This window comes from Bombus pyrosoma, linkage group LG7 (genome assembly GCF_014825855.1).
Source record: "Bombus pyrosoma isolate SC7728 linkage group LG7, ASM1482585v1, whole genome shotgun sequence".
NCBI lineage: Eukaryota > Metazoa > Arthropoda > Insecta > Hymenoptera > Apidae > Bombus > Bombus pyrosoma.
The window spans coordinates 3,802,581-3,823,901 of NC_057776.1; the positions used below are offsets into that span (position 1 = coordinate 3,802,581).

At 32.8% G+C, this 21,321-nt stretch overlaps 6 protein-coding genes and 1 long non-coding RNA gene across 13 annotated transcripts in view; 1 reads left to right on the forward strand and 6 right to left on the reverse strand.

The window, feature by feature from the left end:
- Positions 1-5,465, reverse strand: part of LOC122569423 (dorsal-ventral patterning protein Sog) — a 100,514-nt gene extending 95,049 nt beyond the window's left edge. The window contains exon 1 of the mRNA XM_043730449.1: positions 4,904-5,465. The gene's annotated coding sequence lies outside the window, so the exon portion shown is untranslated. The remainder of the gene's footprint in view (positions 1-4,903) is intronic.
- A 1,236-nt stretch (positions 5,466-6,701) lies between these two features.
- On the reverse strand, positions 6,702-11,094 carry LOC122569438 (ADP-ribosylation factor 1). 2 transcript variants are annotated; one of them, XM_043730512.1, is made up of 5 exons: positions 10,979-11,094; positions 9,638-9,809; positions 9,324-9,433; positions 9,036-9,161; positions 6,702-8,813 (listed from the first exon to the last, which is right to left on the reverse strand). In XM_043730512.1, the coding sequence occupies exons 2-5, from the start codon at positions 9,783-9,785 to the stop codon at positions 8,649-8,651; spliced, it is 549 nt and encodes a 182-aa protein (XP_043586447.1). In that variant the 5' UTR covers positions 9,786-9,809; positions 10,979-11,094; the 3' UTR covers positions 6,702-8,648. The 2 variants fall into 2 exon arrangements, with proteins under 2 accessions (XP_043586447.1, XP_043586446.1); XM_043730511.1 differs by having other exon boundaries at positions 10,684-11,085.
- Positions 11,095-11,210: 116 nt separating this feature from the next.
- Positions 11,211-17,518, forward strand: LOC122569446. 6 transcript variants are annotated; one of them, XR_006317453.1, is made up of 4 exons: positions 11,211-11,409; positions 11,491-11,838; positions 15,727-16,046; positions 16,210-16,364. It is a non-coding gene; the product is annotated as an uncharacterized LOC122569446 (long non-coding RNA). The 6 variants fall into 6 exon arrangements; XR_006317455.1 differs by lacking the exons at positions 15,727-16,046; positions 16,210-16,364 and adding an exon at positions 17,384-17,518; XR_006317457.1 differs by lacking the exon at positions 15,727-16,046 and having other exon boundaries at positions 16,210-16,340.
- Positions 11,846-16,265, reverse strand: LOC122569441. Its single transcript, XM_043730515.1, has 9 exons — positions 16,142-16,265; positions 15,853-16,071; positions 15,127-15,297; positions 14,913-15,051; positions 14,651-14,818; positions 14,315-14,576; positions 13,939-14,250; positions 13,646-13,859; positions 11,846-13,557 (listed from the first exon to the last, which is right to left on the reverse strand). The coding sequence occupies exons 1-9, from the start codon at positions 16,226-16,228 to the stop codon at positions 13,387-13,389; spliced, it is 1,743 nt and encodes a 580-aa protein (XP_043586450.1). The 5' UTR covers positions 16,229-16,265; the 3' UTR covers positions 11,846-13,386.
- On the reverse strand, positions 16,392-17,750 carry LOC122569434. Its single transcript, XM_043730504.1, has 6 exons — positions 17,635-17,750; positions 17,338-17,538; positions 17,144-17,237; positions 17,000-17,067; positions 16,594-16,750; positions 16,392-16,514 (listed from the first exon to the last, which is right to left on the reverse strand). The coding sequence occupies exons 1-6, from the start codon at positions 17,748-17,750 to the stop codon at positions 16,392-16,394; spliced, it is 759 nt and encodes a 252-aa protein (XP_043586439.1).
- On the reverse strand, positions 17,534-20,053 carry LOC122569791. Its single transcript, XM_043731382.1, has 4 exons — positions 19,669-20,053; positions 18,285-18,479; positions 18,034-18,159; positions 17,534-17,937 (listed from the first exon to the last, which is right to left on the reverse strand). The coding sequence occupies exons 1-4, from the start codon at positions 19,852-19,854 to the stop codon at positions 17,821-17,823; spliced, it is 624 nt and encodes a 207-aa protein (XP_043587317.1). The 5' UTR covers positions 19,855-20,053; the 3' UTR covers positions 17,534-17,820.
- Positions 20,054-20,323: 270 nt separating this feature from the next.
- On the reverse strand, positions 20,324-21,228 carry LOC122569442. Its single transcript, XM_043730516.1, has 3 exons — positions 20,967-21,228; positions 20,762-20,900; positions 20,324-20,702 (listed from the first exon to the last, which is right to left on the reverse strand). The coding sequence occupies exons 1-3, from the start codon at positions 21,138-21,140 to the stop codon at positions 20,536-20,538; spliced, it is 480 nt and encodes a 159-aa protein (XP_043586451.1). The 5' UTR covers positions 21,141-21,228; the 3' UTR covers positions 20,324-20,535.
- Between the last annotated feature and the right edge of the window lie 93 nt (positions 21,229-21,321).

The following is a 21,321-nucleotide window of genomic DNA, read 5'->3' on the forward strand; positions in this document are numbered from 1 at the left end:
TTACATAAATAAATAACATAAAAGTTATAAAAAAGGAGTAGAACAGTAATTTATTCTCGAACATATTCTATTATTCTTATAGTAAAAGAACCGCATGAACATTATGGGACCAGCTAATTCAATGTATTATCTAATGGTCGTAGGAATAACGTTAACACTTTAATTGAGATTAAAAAGTAGTAAGCTAGTTTCTAATAAACGAGCATCCAACTATCTTTCGAAATATTATTATAATCAGGCATTATGAAAGAGAACTTCAGTCATGCGAAAAAAGTATATAAGAAAACATTAAATTAAAAACTTTCTTGCTCTCCTGACGTCAGACACTGTCAACGACTTCTCCACTATGCCTCCAGTACATAAACATGAAATACACGTATGTAAATAAAGCGTTTTTAATATATATGCATAATCGGTCTATGTACACACCCTGCGATCTCCAGCTCTACGTATACAAGGCAGAAATATTCGCCCTTCTGCATCCGCAAATATACGTTCGCGTGGATCTATTAGTTCACGGCTCTGGCCGCGCATATGCATTCGCGTATTCGCGTATGCTTCGTGTGATTTTCGCACGCGGTCTGTCGTACAGTAACGCTAGAACACTTTGAACTCCTAGTTCCGTCGCAGACCTTCTCAGAATTAGATCGATATATCCTTCGGACATAAACGATCGAACGATGTTCAAACGAATTCTACAGGGAGACTTAACCTAAAATCACTGAACGATCGATGGTTTCCGCGGAAAGTAAACTATGAAGAAAATTAATGGGGGTGGTTGGTATCACTGATAACAAAGTACAGTTATAGTTAATTCTAAGAATGTAAACCTGTCAATATTTTTATCTAATATCTACAATTATATTGTAATAAATGGAGAATTGCTTTAGAAAGTTTTTAAATATAAAGAGCGGATTCTTTGATAAAAAATATTTTTTTTTTGGTTGTTCATTCTTTGTTAATTAATAAATAATAAATACAAAAAATAATGCAAGTTTATAACAAAGTTTGCTAGGTCTATCTAGGTGGCGCCACGTACAAGCCTACGCGTATGCAATGATCTTTTGATACCGATTTACTCAAAAACGAAGCTTTCTATAAAATAGTACTACTCTACATCTTCGACTTATTTTTTTATATAGTATAACCTCTCACTTCTCCATGATATAATTACGTACTCTAACACGTACAAATAAGAGAATGTAAATAAACTCTCTAAAAGAGCAATCCTTTAGCGATTAATCTAATAAGTAGCGAAATAAAATTGACGATTGCGAATTTATTCCAGATGCAATTGCATCACCGAATTTCCACGTGAACTTATAAATAGAACATGCGTATCGTGACCCGTTTTGAAAGGAACTGACCAACAACAAAACGGGCGTAAGTTACGAGTTCGCGAAACGTCGTCTAAAATCGTCGTTATTGCAGTTGACTGTACGCACACGAGGTATTATTCGTCCCACACAAGCCCGGTCGTTACCGCGCCAATCCTTCCTCGCTGTTTTTGAGCCCGGATACGTTTCACCTCTTGCTTGTGCACGTGTTTATGTAAATGTTCCCGCGTACGCATCGAGTGACTTATACCTATAAGCGCATCGAAACGTTATTCACATTGCGTGAACATTAAGCCCGTCGACGCTACGAAAAGTCGGAAGTTTTTGTGAACGAAAGTTATCCCTCGAAGGATCCAGTAGGGGCTCTTTGTGAGAGAGCAGGGTGCACGTGCGAGATCGATGGTTCGTAACTCTACCAACACGTACTAGAGGAATGTTGGAAGACCGCCGAGTTCGTCGTAAGGTATACAATCGAAATTGACTGGCAATATTTCAGGGACCGTCGACAAGGATTTCGCGAACCTTCCTCCCCAAGAACTTTATCCAATATTTCATCTGCCTTTCAGATTCTTGTTACGGGACTAGGGACTACCGATACTCTTTCAGATTCCTCAATGAAATGCGGGATGTTTCGAGAAAACATACTTGATCGATGAGTTATTAACTATAAACTGGAATAAGAATGCTTATATATGTGTAATACAAATATGATAGTAAATTCCTCTAACTATATATATATATATTTTAAAAGCTATAGGTTGTTAGATAGCGTAAAAAAATGGGGTTAGGTCATACCAACATGAAATTGATCATTGCTTGATTGTAATGAACAAAAATATTTAGAATAATTCCATTATGATGCAAATGGAGTTAATTTTAAAGAAGCAATTTCAATAATTGTCATCCAATAATACAAACGCACTTTCTAGAGACGATCACAACACAACAGCAGAATTTATTCCCTCATCCAAATTCAGCACGTCCGAATAGATAGCCCATATCAGTAAATTTGGGTGAGCGACGTGAATTACGGGACTGTAAAATGAATTTAAGCGTGGTACGTGTGGCAAGCACATGTTGATAAATCACTACGTCTAAGTTCGATCGTGACGCGCGCGAAATTGATACCGAACTCGTAAACCTATTTCCGCTTTTTGCGTCCATGAAAATACTTCGCTCGTAAACCGCGCGATTATAAATAGTTTACTATTTCAATGGCGACAATTAACGATCGACCAAAGTACGACGGAAAGGCCGATTTTTATCGAACGATCAACGCCGTGAAAATGTCAAAGGCAACATGCAGCAGAGAAATATTTATTTCTCTGACGATCACCTCATTAATCGGATTTGCATGAGTGGCAATCAGGGGTCAATTAATAGCTGAATTATGCGGCATTCCTACACGCCGTTAGAATTTACCTACATTATACACCGATCTCGCGTTCTCCACCACCGATACGACTCTTATAGTCTTTATGTAGCACGCCACCCACACGCGCGGTCATTATCGGCGCGCGAACGCGACGCGATCCAACATTTTACGGTGCATACACGTCGACAGATGGGAATGTTGGCGCCATTCTCGCGGCATTATGCCTGCACACGTACAGTGGCTCAGGAAAGTATTCCAACAGTTATAGAATCTTTTTATACATATATAATGTACTATACAAAATATCGTGAAATTTGTTTAGGACTAACGTGACATGAGTATGACTCTCGTGATTATATTGGTCAAGTCTGAACCGAATCTGAAAATGAATACATATAGAAGTTACAAAATACTTACGAGCATACACGAACAAAAGTTAACAAAGTATTTGAACAGTTAATTATTGATTGATTGAGTAGTAAACTACAATATTTAGTAAGAACATCTGTAGCATGTTTCTTTTTTTACAAATTGAAACAGAATTTTACAAGATAAGTTAGTCGATATTTTTGTTCATTACTGTACATTCCTACATACCATGGCTGATAATGGCAAAGTAAAATTTCTAAAATCTTGTCTGCGATTTGACAACCATACGTAATCGCAATCTCCATTACGATCTCGCCGTGAAAGTCTATGGTGCATTAGATATCATTGTATTTTTTCTTAAACGGGACGGGTCCTAGTAGAAAGTAAACATTCTGTATGAAATTTTGGTATCATTATAATAAAATTTGAGAAAATATTCAGAAGTATGAAGTATGCAATGGACAATTATTACTTTACGTTTGGCACCAATATCTGTAATAAAATACTCTTTAAACTACTTAAGATCATATATTCAATTAATCAATTCCAATAAAAATATTTTTTTACCGAAGTATTGTATTATTTATCATAAAGATTTTATTCTACAAAATTATTCGATGGAAGGTTCATTTGACAAACTCCCACCAAGTACAAAACTCGAAAAACCATCCCCTTTGGAATCTCGCCTGGCGGCGCAACAACAATCTAGCCACGACTTGGAATAATATTTTGCCAATGTCCGAGGAAATTGATAACCTGGTGCCTCATCGAAGGAAAAACACAGACGGCCGTGTAAACTCAAACAGTTTATCGTACGGTGGATAAAGGGTCCGTGAATTTTCAGGAGCCACATTTTTGGCAACGTCATGAAAGCGAGGAGAAGATGGCGCGTTGATCGCGAATGCGTCTCAACCGCGCGCCACAAGGAAAAAGTCTTGCCAAGCATATCTTGACAATGAAATGCATTACGCTCGAAGTTTTTATGCTCAGAGGTCGACTAAATTTCAACACGATCTAAATATAAGACGCCATCAACAACAACGATCGCATGCGCCGATAGACTTTTACATTCGATGCTAGTAAATCTGATTTTCATCGTTTCCCCTTAGACTCAATACACACGAGCAATCCAACACCGCAACATTTGAAAATTATAGGAGAAAAACATGATAAGTATATTTCTGTTAGTTTTCTGACCTTAATGTTGCTTTATAATGAGATAGGAGAATTTTTACATAATTGAAAATCGAAACAACCTCTGAGGATCAAAGATATTTCAAAAGTAGTTAATACTAGAAGGAATGAAGAAACAGTTCAGCTCCAAAACCAAATATGCATATTGACAATTTTGATAATATGGGATTTCCCTATGAAAAAAATTGTAAATGTGGTTTATCATATTCTTTCCCCGTAGTCTGTATATACTGAGACGTTTCGTGCTATACTCTCTTTAAATTTCATGTTAAAATAAGTGAGAATTGTTTCGCGGTAATACCACAAAGTGTCAAGCGACGCGCGCCGTAGTCCACGTTTCTATTAACACCTATGGCACGATGTTTTATCATGCTCTACACAAACCTATGAGTAACGTGGAAAAAACGTTTAGTTATTTAAAATTTGCATATACCCGATGGAATCTCAATTTCTGCTCGTAAAGAAAAATTTGCTGAAGAAAGAGAAATTGATTAAAAAGATTCATATCCTGTCCTACATTTCTGATACATTACGCGTACGTACACGTGATAACCTCGAAGTTGTAACGATAGTGTTGAACGTACGTACATAGCGAACAATTACCATTTACCGAAGGATTTTCGCTTACCTTGCTGTCCGTAATCGACGAACTTTTCACTTGCTATTTGTTATTCGGCGATCAACGATATATGTAGTGATTGTTGATATACGTGAAGAAGTGAGTGCGCGCGCGCGCGATCCGAAAGGCCGCGATGACGAGTTACGAACGCTTGGTTATTGCCGACGAGAAGCCTGGCGCCGTCTGCGAGACGTATGTATCACAAACAGCTTCGTCTGACATTCAATACTCGTGATCGTTACTCTGCAGGTTGTTAATAATTCTAAAAATATAAAGGAACACCGGCTTCACGCTGTTTCACAAACCATATCTACGTCTACATTCCAAGCGTAGTGCACGGTTATCATAAACGTAAAAGATAGGAAGTTACATACATAATAGATACTAAGATCAGTGACCCCAATTTGATCGATAACGCCATCTTTTTTTCCTAATCGTAGCTTCTAATCAAATAAAAACCAAAAGGCATACTGAAATGATTGTTGCCACATATCGATTTAAGTGTGGTATTGGTTGATCATGATGTTGATGATGAATTTTATGGTGTAATTTTCTTTTTATAACTGTAATTTTTATCTGACAATTTTCTTTTATTTTTACTCGTAGGATATGCTGGTATCGTTTTGCGGAAAAGGTAGAGACATCCTGTATGTTAATTAATCACCATTTACTTTTAAAACGAAGTTAAAGAATAGTATTATATTATACTTTTATCGTTTAATAATAATCTATGTAGGATTTTTAAGTTTTGTTTTCTTTCAGCATCTTTATATGAAATTTGAATAAACTTTTCTGCAGAAGATCTACTTTCCACTAACTTTCACCTCGTATCGCTGATATAAACGTTTCATAAAAATATTCGATTGCCATTGCAGATCGTGAATTCTAACCAATATGGATATACATTCGATTACACGTATTTCCCGTTTATTCTGAATATGTCATCTATCTAAAGATCATTCCTTGAGTATATCGATATCACTTACATACATTATCTGTTCTTAAAACGTATCAATGGAAAGCGAAAAACTGATTCAATAAATTCGTATAAATGTTGTAATTGTAAGTGAGATGCTTTATCATCATATGAGTTTCGACTAAGAAATTTGAGATATAAGTAAAAATAAATGAATTTCGAACTTCAAAATGATTCATGAAAATTGAATTTTCCTTCAAGGTTGAAATGGTTTTATTTTCGTTTATTTACCAAACAAAGACTTAATGAAACCGGATTCACTCACACTCGTGCACATAATGTACATTTGAAGCTAAAAATGACAATGCACCGTATTGAGTACTTACTCATACAACGAAGATTACGCGCGCGAGAATGTCACGACACTGAGGTCATGCATATAGGAGCCATGTCATGAATGCAACTTATAAGTATTTAACCCATTTATCGTTGTTACGATGATAACACACATATATATTTATATATATAATACGTAAGTTTTTTAAATATTGGTTTCTAATTAATCTGATCGGTAACTAAAATAACGTATCGTGATAGAATATGTCAAGCAAATTAATACACGCTAAAATAAGTAAAAAAACAAAGAAACATTCATCTGTTTACAGTGCTATAGAGTTCTATGCATACATTTATAATTAATGAATTAAACACAAAATACGCAGCGGTTCTAGTATATAATTTCTTCTACGGTTGTTTGTGTTTTTTTTTTTCAATTACAATATTTCTGTATTAATGAAGATGAATGAACGAACTAAAAAAACAATGATTTATGATGAAAGCATATCTTATTGCATAATGTCGATCGTCTGTATCGGTAAAAAATCGGTATGATACATTTTAAATATTACGTCCTTTATTTTTGTTCTGACAGAGTTGGAGCTGATACTCGTTATCAGCCATGGACCTATCCTCATTAAAATCCCTTTTATCTTTAGTCGTTAAATATACACACGTTATTAGAGGTCGAAAAAATTTGCCATACGTAAGTATACTACTATGTACTAAGAAAATATTATAATTTTTTTCTTTTTTGAAAAAATTAAAATAGAAGTCTAGAAAACTTGCAATTTCTCCACAATTAATGTATAATTAGTCGATCAAGAAAAAGAAAAGAAGAGGGAAGAGAACTTAAGTTGCTAAATGAAACATGCGGTATAGGCGGTGTGCAGTCTTTAGTAATTAAAAGGGAAAAGTAATCGTGCTTGTCTAACTGAAGTACCATCGTCTGAATAAAGGGGATGCATGCAAGGCTGAGCATGAAGCGACGAGGATAGAGATGTGTTTGTTTTCGTCCAATGTAAATAATAATAATAGTTTCTATGTCATCAGCGTCCACATATGTGCGGAAATTCCTTTATCCTTGTCATTCCTTGCACAATATGCATGCACCCCGAAAAGGAGGACTTTCTATCAATTCTATTCGATAAACCAGCCAGAACAAAAACAAACTATTTTAACGGCAAATAACATATAGACTACATAAAGCACAATTACAGTATATTTCACAAATCGTTTAAACATTCATATATAATTATACGAATCTTCGCATATGACGGAAAGGCGATTTGATCAATTAGGGGAAGATTATTTTGTAAAAACAATATATTTTTAAGGACAGGAAAACATTAGGAGATTGAAGGGCTTTGCGAAAATGGCTTCATCTGGCAGACTGCCATGCCAGTTTGGATTGCTGGCTTAGAAATTGCGAGGCCTATCTCTCTTTGCTGCGAGAGGTTCTTTCCTAATCATTTTTTTAACCTTTTTTTTCACTTTACTCCACATTTTTTCATCTTATATTTTTTCCCATTCGAATTTTTTTTATCTGCATTTCCCGCCACGATCGATGCATAATTTCGGAATGTTGACAATATTCTAATTTACCTTATCAAGGTGCAATAAATAAATGATATCTCTTTTACACTGAGATATACATGGTTGACTGACTGTTAGTTTTAATCTTGAGCAGGTGAAGGAGGGTGCAATTACAACACCTGCTGATAGTCACAAGCAGTAAGACAACCATTTTGCATAGTTTTGTATTGTTTTTTTACTTTTCTTTTGTCGACGTATACCACTGAAAACTTAAAAAAATAGAAACAAACTTTTGTAACTAGAAACAGTAAGTCATTGCACCGTCAGTTACCACTCACTGCATTTTTTTCATGTCAACTGATGGGCCGATGTGACATTTGTAATGTAGTGGACAGAGCAACATTCTCTCATCTATTGATCACATTTTTATCATCGTATTTATATAATGTAATGTACAATATGCAGCTACATTATGATAATCAGTATGTCCAACGCATTCAAACTGACAACACCGTGGGTACTTCACTTTTTTGTTCTTAAGTTTTTTTCCAAAGATATTCAAATTATTAATTAATCAAAGTGTATTGTATGTTTCAGAGTTAGGTACTTTAATACAATTACTTCCAAGTTTTCCACTTTTCTCGTGGTATCTCTGTGTAAAAAGTGTAACTATAATGCTAATATAATAATAATTATAATAATAAGTTGCACAAGGCAATAGTCTTGTGTGGCCGTTAGAATGTGTGCTTCCGGCCGATTTCCCCACTCCCCTCCCCCCAAAAAACTTCCTGGCACAATGACAACTTTCGACAATCTCCACCCTCCACTTCGAGATCAAAAAGATCTCGCGGTTTGCACATAGTGTTACCTCTGTTTATATTATTATTCTTTCATGGGGGGGATAGGTGTGCAGCTGATTTTATGATGTTAATATAGCAACTGAATGTTGACAGAATAATGTTCCAATTAGCGATTGGCATTTTTGAGCTGATTAGAGAGCCAATCGAGGCCCTCGTAAAGTCCGTCTCCACTTGTGGCACACGTTGCTTGAATGTACCAATTGCGATTACGGAGAGAGTGGAGTCCCAACTTGTCGGTAATCTCTGCTGCATTCATTGCATTTGGGAGATCCTAAAATATTAATTAGTTCATAAGTACAACCTGAAATACATAACTTATTCGTTTAATTTATTCTTTTTTAATTCCATTGATAAAGTCTATGCATTTGACATGAATAATATGTAATGTTTACAAAACAAATGTTATATGCTATCAAAATATTCTATGCTCTCATATAACACAATGAAAGAGATACAACTCAGAGCATACTAGTAACTCAGGAACTATACTCACTTGTTTGTTAGCAAATATAAGAAGTACCGCATCTCTAAGTTCATCTTCTGCCAACATTCTCATCAATTCTTCACGCGCTTCACCGATACGTTCCCTATCATTACTATCAACGACGAATATTAATCCCTGAAAATAAATTTAATCTATGAAAATAATTTTATTAGAGGTAGGCATATTTTAAGTAAAATGTAAAATAAACTATTATGTCTGTATAGATAGTAATTTTTTACACATAGAGATACAATTTAATCGTTTTCAAGATGAGAATTTAATTAATAAATTGCATACTTGTGTATTTTGAAAGTAATGTCGCCAGAGAGGTCTGATTTTGTCCTGACCACCAACGTCCCATACAGTAAAACTTATATTCTTGTATTCAACTGTTTCTACATTGAAACCTAAAATTTACGATATTTATTTAGTAAACTATATCACTTGATACATAATATCATTTCCTGTATGTATTGACATTTATATATATATAATATATGTAATAATAAATAAATATATATATATATAGTATAAATTATAAAATAAAAAATATATATATATATATCAACGATATTTAAATAGAAGAAAAGTAAAAACAAAACTATATTTACCTATAGTGGGAATTGTAGTAACAATTTCCCCTAACTTTAATTTGTATAATATTGTGGTTTTACCCGCTGCATCAAGGCCTACCATTAAAATCCTCATTTCTTTTTTGCCAAAAAGGCCTTTAAATAATGTTGCAAACATATTCCCCATGATTAATGCTGATTATGTAAATACCTAGAATAATAAAACATTAGATTAATGTCTTATTTTATCATATACATAAAATAAAATTTTAAAAAGTCATAGATCGAGAAACTAGAGAAAAAACTAGATTAAATGAACTGAAGTTTTATTTGTATATATTACATAAAGCAAATCACATAAACAATCTAATTTAATTATATCACAATGAATTCTTTATTCTTCATTCTTTCATAACACTAAACAATATTTACATATGTATATACAAAATATATCTACATCTTATTCAAAGATGTGCATAAACATGTGAATTCTTAATCAAAAAATGATTAACATGGGTAAGAGCATCATTTGCAATAATACGTAATAACAAAAGTAGGACATTATCAAAACATAATTATCACAAAATTGATTTTTAAAATTAGTGGGGAAAGATATATGCCCGACATATGCAAGAACACAATGTACATACGATCAACGTGCAATAATATATATCGGGCTCAAAATTGTTTCGAAATAAATAACTTTCACAAAACGAAATCGATCGAAATAATGAAAAAATTCGAAACGCGTGTACGCGAGTACACAAAAGAGACGTTTCGTGGCTGAAAAATAATATGAAAAATTATGTACGTAGACGGCGGTGATAAGAGTAGAAACATGCGTAAAGTGCTCCAATACGCTGACACAAAGGCCGAAAAGCTAACCTGCACATTTACAGGCTAACACGCTTAACAGTAATCAACGAATATTTCGAACAACGTTAAATTATAGACTTTAATTAAATTGAACTGAAATAAAGAAAAAGAAAAAAAATATTGTGTGTAGAAGCACGCACGAGATGCTCACGCTGCCCGCTTATTGATTCTCATTTTAATACATCGCTATGATTATCGGAGTAGCATACCGTGTTAAGGATCACTCTTAGAGCGTTTCACACTGGTGATCTTATTCACTTTTTTAAAATCGTCAACAGGCTACCTAAAACGCCAATACCGTGGTATTGCGACAAAGGCGGAAGATATTGTGCGGTTTGCGAAGCCACTGCGTACACCCGGTTGTCTGTCACCTTCGACCTACTCCCCAGCGCAAATCGTCGAAAGGTTCCCCGCTCAAAGTTCCATTATATAGAAACGTCGTCTAATTATTGAGACTCGCCCGTAATGTCACGTTGCTTGGTATAAGCCACTTGCGTTACTTACGTTTTCAGTAAAAAAGATTATATTCACGGGAAACGATAAAACATAAAACCAACACTCTCGAAAAGTACCGTATGTCAAAATGGCGGACGTGGAAAGGATTCATACCTTATGCCACGTATAGGGCCCACAAAATTCTCCGATTGGCTAAGCCGGTCACGTGACCGAGGAAAAATCTTCGGTGATATATCTACAGTACGCTAGGTGGCGATACAGTAAGAGAACACCGGTAAAGTCATCAAAAATTCCGAAAGTGTGTATAAGTGAATAAGCGTGCTCACGGTCGTATGCACAAGTCTGGCAACTATCGTGGTAGGGGCAACGCTATTAGTGAAAGCCAAATGTTTCTCGATTTGCCCGCTAAACAATAAAACACTTCAAGTCAAGAGTTTGAATTGCATATGTGTAATATAGTGTAGACACGCGAGTGTATAGTAACTATGCTAAGTATACTATATATGTATATCAGCGGGTGTATAAATATATATATATATATTGTTTTCTATAACTTCTAGATCGTAGCGCTCTATGGCTAGTGGCTGATTTATAAAGCACACATTATGATGTTAAGAGCCTTACCTCCTCTATGGAAATTGCTACCTGTGTATACGACTTTGGACGACGTGGACGTGCTCTAACACCGTTGATGGAAAGGTCCACATTCATGAGAGCGAAAATCCCCTTTTTCTCTTCTTAATTACCAATTCTAATAATGTCTTATCAATGATCCAAGATCATGTAGTACGAAGTTATACGATAGTGTAACTTATTACGTATATACATTATATATATATGTATTTCTCTGTGAAAGAATTTAATTTATTTTGTGCTAATTAAATCATGGTGTCGTGTGATTATGAAAGGTAAATGATCAGAAGTAATAAATAGTAGGTTATGAGCAAAAATATCAATTTTTTCAATTTATATATTCCGATTTATGTAATAACTGGAATTATATTATCGGTATGAATGTTTATGTTCTCTTTTGCGCATTTATCATTTATTAGAATACTATTAACGCTACTACCAATAACGCCCTGTTTTATTTTAACTCTCTTTCGTAAACTGTTTTTTATTTTGTTAATGAATCATAATCTTTAAGTAGATTTGTAATTGTTTATTCTTTTATACACCGGGAGTATGATATTTTTCATCTAATGTTCCTTCTCCGTAAAGTTGGCATTCTTCTGTATTGTATAGGGTATCTGTTAGTATTTCTAATGTTTCGACTAATTTCCCTGGTTTTCTGTAAATATTGCAGTTATTGTACAGTGACCAGCATGGTTAGTGATAGAATATTTATGATTAAATTATGTTACTTTGGTTGGAAAGTAATCGTGATTGTAAAATAACAGCCTTGGTAGTTATATTGACTTGACAATGTTCTATGCCTTTTATCAATCATAAATTCTTCGGTCTTGGACTTTTTATTTATTCTACAATTTATACTGCATACTAATGAAAATCAATCAATAAGGCTTAGTTAGTTTATAATGTTAAAATAATGCTAATGTATGTAAATACTAAAGAAGATAACAATTATGGCTATACTTGATAAGTTTCTGATAGTTAATGATAGTTTCTTTGCATCACCTATGTAAACAAGACCAAAATCTAATGTGTATGATGATAATTTTAACACTGGTAACCATATTTGTAAAATTAATTCCAAGTTCTAAAATCACATAAATTTAAGGATTTATTATGTTCATTCAAGCAGAACAAAAAAGAAAAATGATTAATACTTGATATCGTTTATCAGAATGTATAATGTGTAATGGTTCTCTTATTGTGATCTTTGGATCATGGAAATCTTGATCTGAACTTGTATTCATTATAGTTTGAATTAATTTCTCTTCTACAATACACGCTATTTTTACCTATAAAAAGAATGTTACTCAAAATTTGTATTTCTGCCAAAGGAAAAGATAAATTACTTCAATGTATCCATTTGGATTTATGCATATAATTCCAGACTTAGATAGCTCTGCTTCTCCATAAACTGCTGTAGATTTGATATAAAATGGTTCATATGTTTCTAAAGCTATCTCTATTAGCTTGTTTTTAGTGTTGTACAAAAATAATGTTTTAGTTAGTCTAGGAAAAATAGATTAGGTGAAGAAATATTCTAGTCTTTGAATAAGAATATTTATATTTTGTAATTTTACATACTCTAATCTTTTCCTTCGACTTCGTATTACTTTACTGGCACAACATATAAACGTTCTATCAAATTTAGAAATATTAAAGTCCAATACAGATTTAGTAATATTTGCAGTAACATCAATTTCTACAGGAGAAAAATAATTGCCACTCTGTCTAGCATAATAGTTATCTCTGTACCTATTATTATTATATAGTGTCATATAATTCATTGTAGATATTTTGCATTGATTTGTATTATAAGTCAGCTATACAAACATATCATTTGGAGCAACTCGTAGAAATCCAAGAATTTTGCAAAAAAATTCTCCTTCAATACTTTCATTTGTTTCCATCATAGCTTTGTATCTTTCAAGTTGTATATCAATAATTAGGGAGGTATTACTTTTGGGTAAGATGAACATTTCTCTAGGGGTAACCTTGTAGGATACCAAAATGTTTTCTTTATTATTGATATATGTAATATGTTTTTCTTAATATTTTAATAAGATCTAAATGTCTTTTTACCGTGCATATTCTTGTATCAATTAAACCATAGTAAGGAAGTATCGAAATTTGTACTTCAATATCTTTCCTCTCTGCTATATTATTTGCATTGAAGCATATCTCATCTTTTGTATATTTACTTTCACTTTTTGAACATCTATTGGAGCTACTGGTGGTATACTGTTTGGAAATTTCACCATTGCACATCCAGGATGGGGTCATGTGTGAGGATTCCCTAAGATAATTCAGAAAATGTAATTGTATATTTTTGATGACTATTACATTGCTATTGAGAACATGTAACATTGATTTACATGTAACTAGATGTTGTAATATCACTAGTGTTGTTGAATTCACTAGAATCACACGTATGTAAGCCTTTTGAGTATGGATAGTGTTTTTCTAAGTGTATTTCACTATTAGTCTTCTGCTTATTATTTCTCAATTTTGATGCCAATTCGTCAGTAAATGGTGTATGAAAGCTGAATGCTATGTTAAAAGGCATTGATTCCAGAACTGGTTTGACTACAAATGTGTGCCAGTCAATAATTATAGGCACCACGCTTGTATTTGTCAATGATATTCTTCTCCCATGTAGGCGACTACCTACAGTTACCATTCCATATCTACAAATATATTTTCTGAAATGCTGAATTTGAATTTTTTAAAATGGAAAAATGTTGGATATACCTAATAATAGGTACATTAGATTCATTTCTATCAGAAATTGACAATGATATTGGTGATCCAACAACTTGTACACATATCCCTATAGTATACTGTGGTAAACCAGCAATATTTATTTCTAATTCATCCACATAATAACCCCATGTATCAGCAAAAACATAAATGTCCACAGGCATGGCTTTGAAAGGACCAATATCTGAATTTAAGGGATCAACATAGACTACCATACCTGATCCAGGTTGTTTTACTTTGCACAATGTGTCTTCTGTAAATAGAAGAGATTATTCCAAAAATCATATATTTAGGATTTCATAATTTTACGAGTAAACAATATCCTACCTATTAATTCCTTCCGCCGACTAAATACTCGTTTATAAATGAACTTGATCCGATCTTCTTGCGACTTCCATTTACATGAACACATGATGGGATAAAAGTTCTTTATACGAAGCCAATAATTAGTTGGAATCGAAGTCTCGTTTTTTATTATAAAAGTTTTCTTCTGCACTGAAGGTTGGAATTATTCGTTTCTTTGTAAATATAAATATTTATTTTTTCATTTAGAGGAGTATATTTCCTTTCAAAATGTTAATCAAGATACCTGTTCTTAACGATAAACCTGGAAATTCTATTACAACAGGCTGTGTAACCAGTGGTAAGAATTTTTCGTGGAATGGTACAATGCTTCCAGAGGAAACCATATCTTGCAAATAATTGTCATTTTCTGCTATGTTGCTCATCTATAGTCATTAAGTCAAACATATATATTATACAATCACGATAGTAATATTTATGGTTTGAAAACATTCCACTACCTGAATGATTTCTGAAGTACGAGTACTTAGGAAGGGCTGTTCGCCTGATTCGTCAACTGCCACTTCTTGTATAGAAGGACCTGCTGAAGCATCTTTAAGAACCTCTCCTTGATCCAGATTCGTGTTCATTAGTTCTCGTTCCTCTCGCTTTTTGTACTTGTCTAATAATTTCTGCAAAGTTGTACATTAAGATTGATAGTCCATTTGAATTACGCGCTTGAATTCCAAAATATTAGTATAATATTTTACATCATTATTATCAGAAAATAATTTATACAATTTTCGTTCTTTTATGGATAGGATACAATAATGACGGATTGCCTTTCTAATTTGCAGAAAATTAAAAATTTGAAATTTTTATTTAAAAAATTTTAAGCGTTTGATTGAAAAATAAAAAATGAAAAATTAAAAGTATGAAATTTTAGATTAAATAACTCGAGGTTTAAAAAAAATAAACCTTTGTATTCGGCATGTCTCAGCATATTTTTCATTTCTTTGTTTTTTCGTACTGTGAAACTTCAAGGAAACATATTTTTAAAAAATTTAGAGCTTGTGTAATTTTATACTATATAATCACCAGTGATCTCTTTGTCTCCTTAGAGTGGACGTCCAAGTTGTTTGCCAGATTTGCGATATCTCCTCAGAAGGGATAGCCGAGCACAAAGGATTAATAAATTAAAAAAAAAATGTTTATTTATGATCTTCAAAATGATTAATTAAATGTACCATGTGCCGTCTAGATTTTCCCGCCATATCCAAAGCAAGTTTGAGACTATCTGCCCGCCACTTTACTTTAACAAAATTATTCATTAACAATGGCGTATCGTCGTTTAGTGGAAAATAAAATGTAACATAAAGTGATTCGATGAAACATTCGATGCCCAGCATTATCATTTTCCGTGAATCTCCCACAAAACATGGTATAAATAACGATTGCACGATCCCCTAGAAAATAAATAGTAAACCAAATATTTTTTCAAAATCAAATTTTTGAAAAATTAAACAAATATTTAACCTCTGAAACTGGTGTGACAGTTATTTCAATTTTTTTAGTGCCTCTAGCTAATACTTCTCCTTTTTCAGGACACACGCAAAGTTTCATCTTTGACGAATCTAAACCATTAACTTCACCCCACGAATAATTCAATGAGTCATCAGCGAGATTCTTTAATATTAAAATATAAGTTTCCTTGACACCGATGTATAGAGTCCTGTCACGCGTAATAATCTTAATAAGAAGTATAAAGCTTTTTAAGTAACATAAATTATCTTAAAATTACAAGCCTCGTGGGTCTAATGATACCCATGCTTATTATATGCTCTTGCCACAGTAGGTCGAATTGGTTTAGGTTTACTAAATCGTGGTGATGAAATAATTCATCTGCTTCCTACAATGTAGTAAATTTGTATAATTTTGTAAACACAATAAAGATGACAACAGAGATGAAAAATTAATGAAAGCCTTACTAACTGACACGTTGATGTTCCTTCTTCAAATTCTTCTTCTAGTAATTCTTCTATCATTTCTTCTTTGTCTTCTTCTTCTTCGTAATCTGATCGGGGATATTTGATATCTGATGGCACATCCAAGATATGTTTCAATACTTCTTCTGTTGTTCGATCACTGGTCAATTAAAATACAATTTCAAATAGATACTGGACCTTGGTAATTGTAAATAATCTTCCTTTGTTTATGTTAAAATAAATAATGGAAGAATGATGATTATAGATTTTCTCACTCTCATGGGAGAAATAGGAATTAATAATTAATGTAAACAAATTGCTTGCAATATAATAAATGATAATGCAAGGCTAATAGACACATGAGAGTTTCAAATCTCTAAATGTAAATTCAATATTAAAATCGACGCACGTTTTATCCTCCTCATCCATCATGTATTGCAACCAAACTTCGACATCGGCGATCCAAACGTCTACAGACTGACAGTGAATATTCTTTTAAAAAAATATTTCTATTCTAATTGACAAGTTAGTAAAGAGAATAAAATGATCTTACAGCTGGACATGTTCGTTGTTTTGTGGTGCATTCTTTCGTTTGTAGATCCGTATTTTTTGGTATCGCATCAACTGGTATATCTTCTACGTATAATCTAATATAATTCGATGAATGTCGAATACATTAATTTTCACAGTAACAACTCAAAATTAATATTATTGTTCGTAACAATACTTTTTTAGCCGTAAACTCACTGTAGAACAGCAAAATAATAATTTGGTTGTAAATCTTTATATTCAGCCGTTACAGTAAAATAGTGAACGGAAGTTGGTGCGAAAACTCCTTGGTCTGGATTAATGTGAAGCAGTTCTAAGGGAAAATAATTCTTTGTATGTATTCTGTGCATGTCAGTTTGCACATTTCGTTTCATCCAGGAAAAATGCATGCTGATCTCACTATTTAAAAATAATCATAATGTATTTATTCAATTAACAGTTACTAAACTAAAATTGTTTTATTGTTAAATTTGTGGTAACAAATATACGGTATACCTAATATTGCTTACAGCAATGATGCATTGCCCGATACCGTCAGGGGTATTGGTGCTCAGGTTTATGTAATAATTCGCTTGATTATCAATATTTCTTTCCAATGGTGTTAATTTCATTAAATGCTGCAATTTTACTTATTTTAATTGTCACCTTTCATATTTAAATTAATCCTATTTTGCATCGAGTTTATAGTATAAATACTTTACTAAGCTGGATGAAATTGGACTCATATATTAATCCATCACCGATTATCTCTGTTTCCAGCAAGGTGCAATTATCGCATAATATGTATAATTTTTCCACCTGACAAAAATGGTAATAAAAGGTCAGAAGTGGACATGCAAGTCGAAGAAAATTAATGATGCCGATATATTTTTATATGAATTATTCTCCATTTACATGAATTCCATAGCACTCTGGCGAGAAGTACATATGAAAATCCAGTTCTTCGTTTGTGTTCAGTGCAAAATAAGCAGGCCACACGGTAAAACAGGATAATTTTAAACTATTTTTATCTGTGATATCCTAAAATAAAAAAATATACAATGGGAATGGAGAAAAAGATACTAAACAAAATCTTTTTTAATAAAAAGATATTTAAGAAGAACTTCTTTTTTAATGAAACGGATAGAAATAGGAAGTGATTTTACTATAATGTTCATAGAGAACCAGTCTGCCTCGCTCATTATGAAAAACCGGCCCTCTCCGCCGACGTTCTTGAATTTTATAAGTACATAAACTTCTTCTCCTACAAAGGCTTTCTTACAGTCGAAAGTCATGCTTACAAAATTATCGCCTTCCGTCATCCAGGTAGATAAAGTTTCAGAGCTATTTAATGTAAAAGACTAAAAAAATCAAAGTCATGATGACGTGTAAAACCATTACAACTCCTTTATCGCTATTTGAGCTAAAGATTTCTTGTCTCTAATATCAAGGTCAATGTAATATCGTTCAAGCTCTATCAATTCCCTCTATCACATGTTAAAAAAAAGAATGGAAAGATAAATAGTTCTAACAAGGGAAGTGACCCAAATGTATTATTGAAATAATAAAATAATTAAAACATCTTTATCTGTGTTTCAATAAATGATTCAAAAAAACAAAATCATTATCAATATACTCAAAAGAATGACTTTGACGCTTAATCCGCAAGAAGTCAGACGTCAGCTATAATAGGTATTCTTATCGTTGTTAAGAATTAGAATATCGTACTTCTAAACTATCGAATGACATTGCTATCTCTGGATGCCAAGCTTGATTCAATAATTCCGTGTATGTGTCCGAATATGTGAACAATATTTCTTCCATCACGCAAGTTCCTATATAGAAAAAATATTTCTTCAGTTCTTTTTACCTTGTATTTATACTTTGTTTCTTTATTATTCTTATACATCTAAGCAAATCAGGTTAACCCTTATGTCCATATCCGGGTGCTCACCTGAATACATTTTCTGAAAATCTTTTGCTTTTCGACGAAAATTTTTTTACAAACCTCTCGGTCCGTCGTGGTTTGAACCTTTTAAAGGCGAAATATCTATCCCATATCTTTCTTTTCGTTCCCAAGTCAACAAAATCTCGAAGATGGTATCCCGCTGGGGATAGCCATCCACGTGTTATTTAACAATCAAGTTAGAAAAATTTATCAAACGTCCAGCTGGACAAATTGTAAAGTACAAATTAAATAATAAAAAAGAAATTTATAAGGTTAAGATTTAAGATCCGTGATAAAATGAGTTTATTATACGATATGAGTTTATAATTCTGTGTTGAGCAACGTTATGCATCTCGGCTATTGATATAAGGTTTAAATTGAAGGGTTTGCAACAATAAGGCGCAGTATGAAATATAATATCATGTCCAAAAGTGCAAAAGTATATTGCTACAAATATTAGTTGATCGAAAGAGTAATTTGATTTTGAGTTTTGGTCTACACAAATTACTGTCTATTCAATTATAAAGTGGAGTTACCTTCTTATTGCAGCATCCCCTTAAACTATATTCTTCATATCTATTCTATTATTATTTTGTAGTAACTTTTATACCCAACAAAATAGGAGGGTCTTTGTATCCGTGCAACCGGATAATCACCGAACTTCCATGTTGAACGTTTAACACCAATACTTCTTCTGGTGTATCGATATCGTCGCAACGGAACAGAATGATCAATCGCAGCTGCATTCCCGGTGGAACGATGCCTCTGTTCTCTACCACAGGCTGCATTATAACGCGGAACTTGGAACGATACGGTCTCCCTTCTATTTGAAATCTTGCTGGGATATTGCTGACATTTTGCAGTATAATTATTTTCTGCCATATAATAAAGTCGGTTACAAAATGGTCTTCGAGTTTTTTATTTCTCACTCTCGCTTTAGTTTCAATCGAAAAAAGACGTTTAAGAAAAAAAAAAATTATTTGGCGTAAAATTCATATGCATGCAAACTTATATCTTTTGGGTGCATTTAAAAAAAATTTGTTTTACCCACTGAATATTATAGCGAGTGGAATACTTCGGATATTTTGTATATTTCTGCGTATTAAATTTTATATTAAATTTTAAGTATTCGTATCAGTGAATAAAAATCATTAATCTATTAACAATAATTCTTCCGTATTTGTGTCACATTTAAGAAATGAAAAAAGGTATTCTAAATTCTTTTTCATTTCGTTGCACTACCGTAGGATTAAATGGAAACTAGTCAAGACGAACCTTATACATCTTTTTCAATTTAAAATTACGAAATTGCACGTAATTCGTGTTGGCCACTAATATACTCTTTTGGGTATCAGATTTTAGTATGCTTCTTTTCACTCGACTGTCCAAACCTGATCGTAGCTTGGAGTAAGACCTGGTTCGGAAGATTTAATACGAAGATTATGAAATTCAACGTTTTTAACCGTTATTTAATAGATATACTTATTGACATAAAGTTTTGGTAACGATGTCACGTGTATCAATGATTGCTTAAGTTTTGATTTTGGTTTTTGTCTTGATAATTCTATCAGTTTCCTGTATTCGTCCCAAATCTTCACTTTTGGTGGATCTATTGCTAACTCACTAGGATGTATGTCTAAAAAAGTTGTTGATGATTTTTTATATGTTAAATAACAACTTTATTAAGTATTCTACCTAAATCTGCTTCACATTCTTCAAAATCAACATCTTCAGATTTTAATTCGTCATATTTTGATTTTAAGTCTTCCTGAACGTTACGTTTCAGCAGTTTAATGTCAGCTGGACAAGCATTTTGTAACCTATTTTTGTAGGTCTGTAAAAATCACGGACATTTGACTATTTTGGTTTCTCTGTTAGTCAAAAATATGAAGATACTAACACAGAGCAGATAGGTCGAATTTTGTTGCAAAACCACGTTTTTTTGAGTAGTATTAATAAAACCATGTGACATTTTCCAATTATCATTTCTGTACTGTACCATACTTTCAAGTCTTCTTTGGACAGATTGAGTATATGTTTTGCTATCATTATCCTCCATCTGGATAAGACTCATTTTATGAAAAAAATTTGTCGATTAATCTTTAATTACGATTAACAAATGAAATCGCAAATGAATACATTGCATGCCTAGTTATTTAAATCTTTTTTGTGAGTGTTAAATGAAATTTGAACAAATATATACATGGTGATTAAGGAATAAATAATTAGAACACAGTAACAATTATGATGAAAAA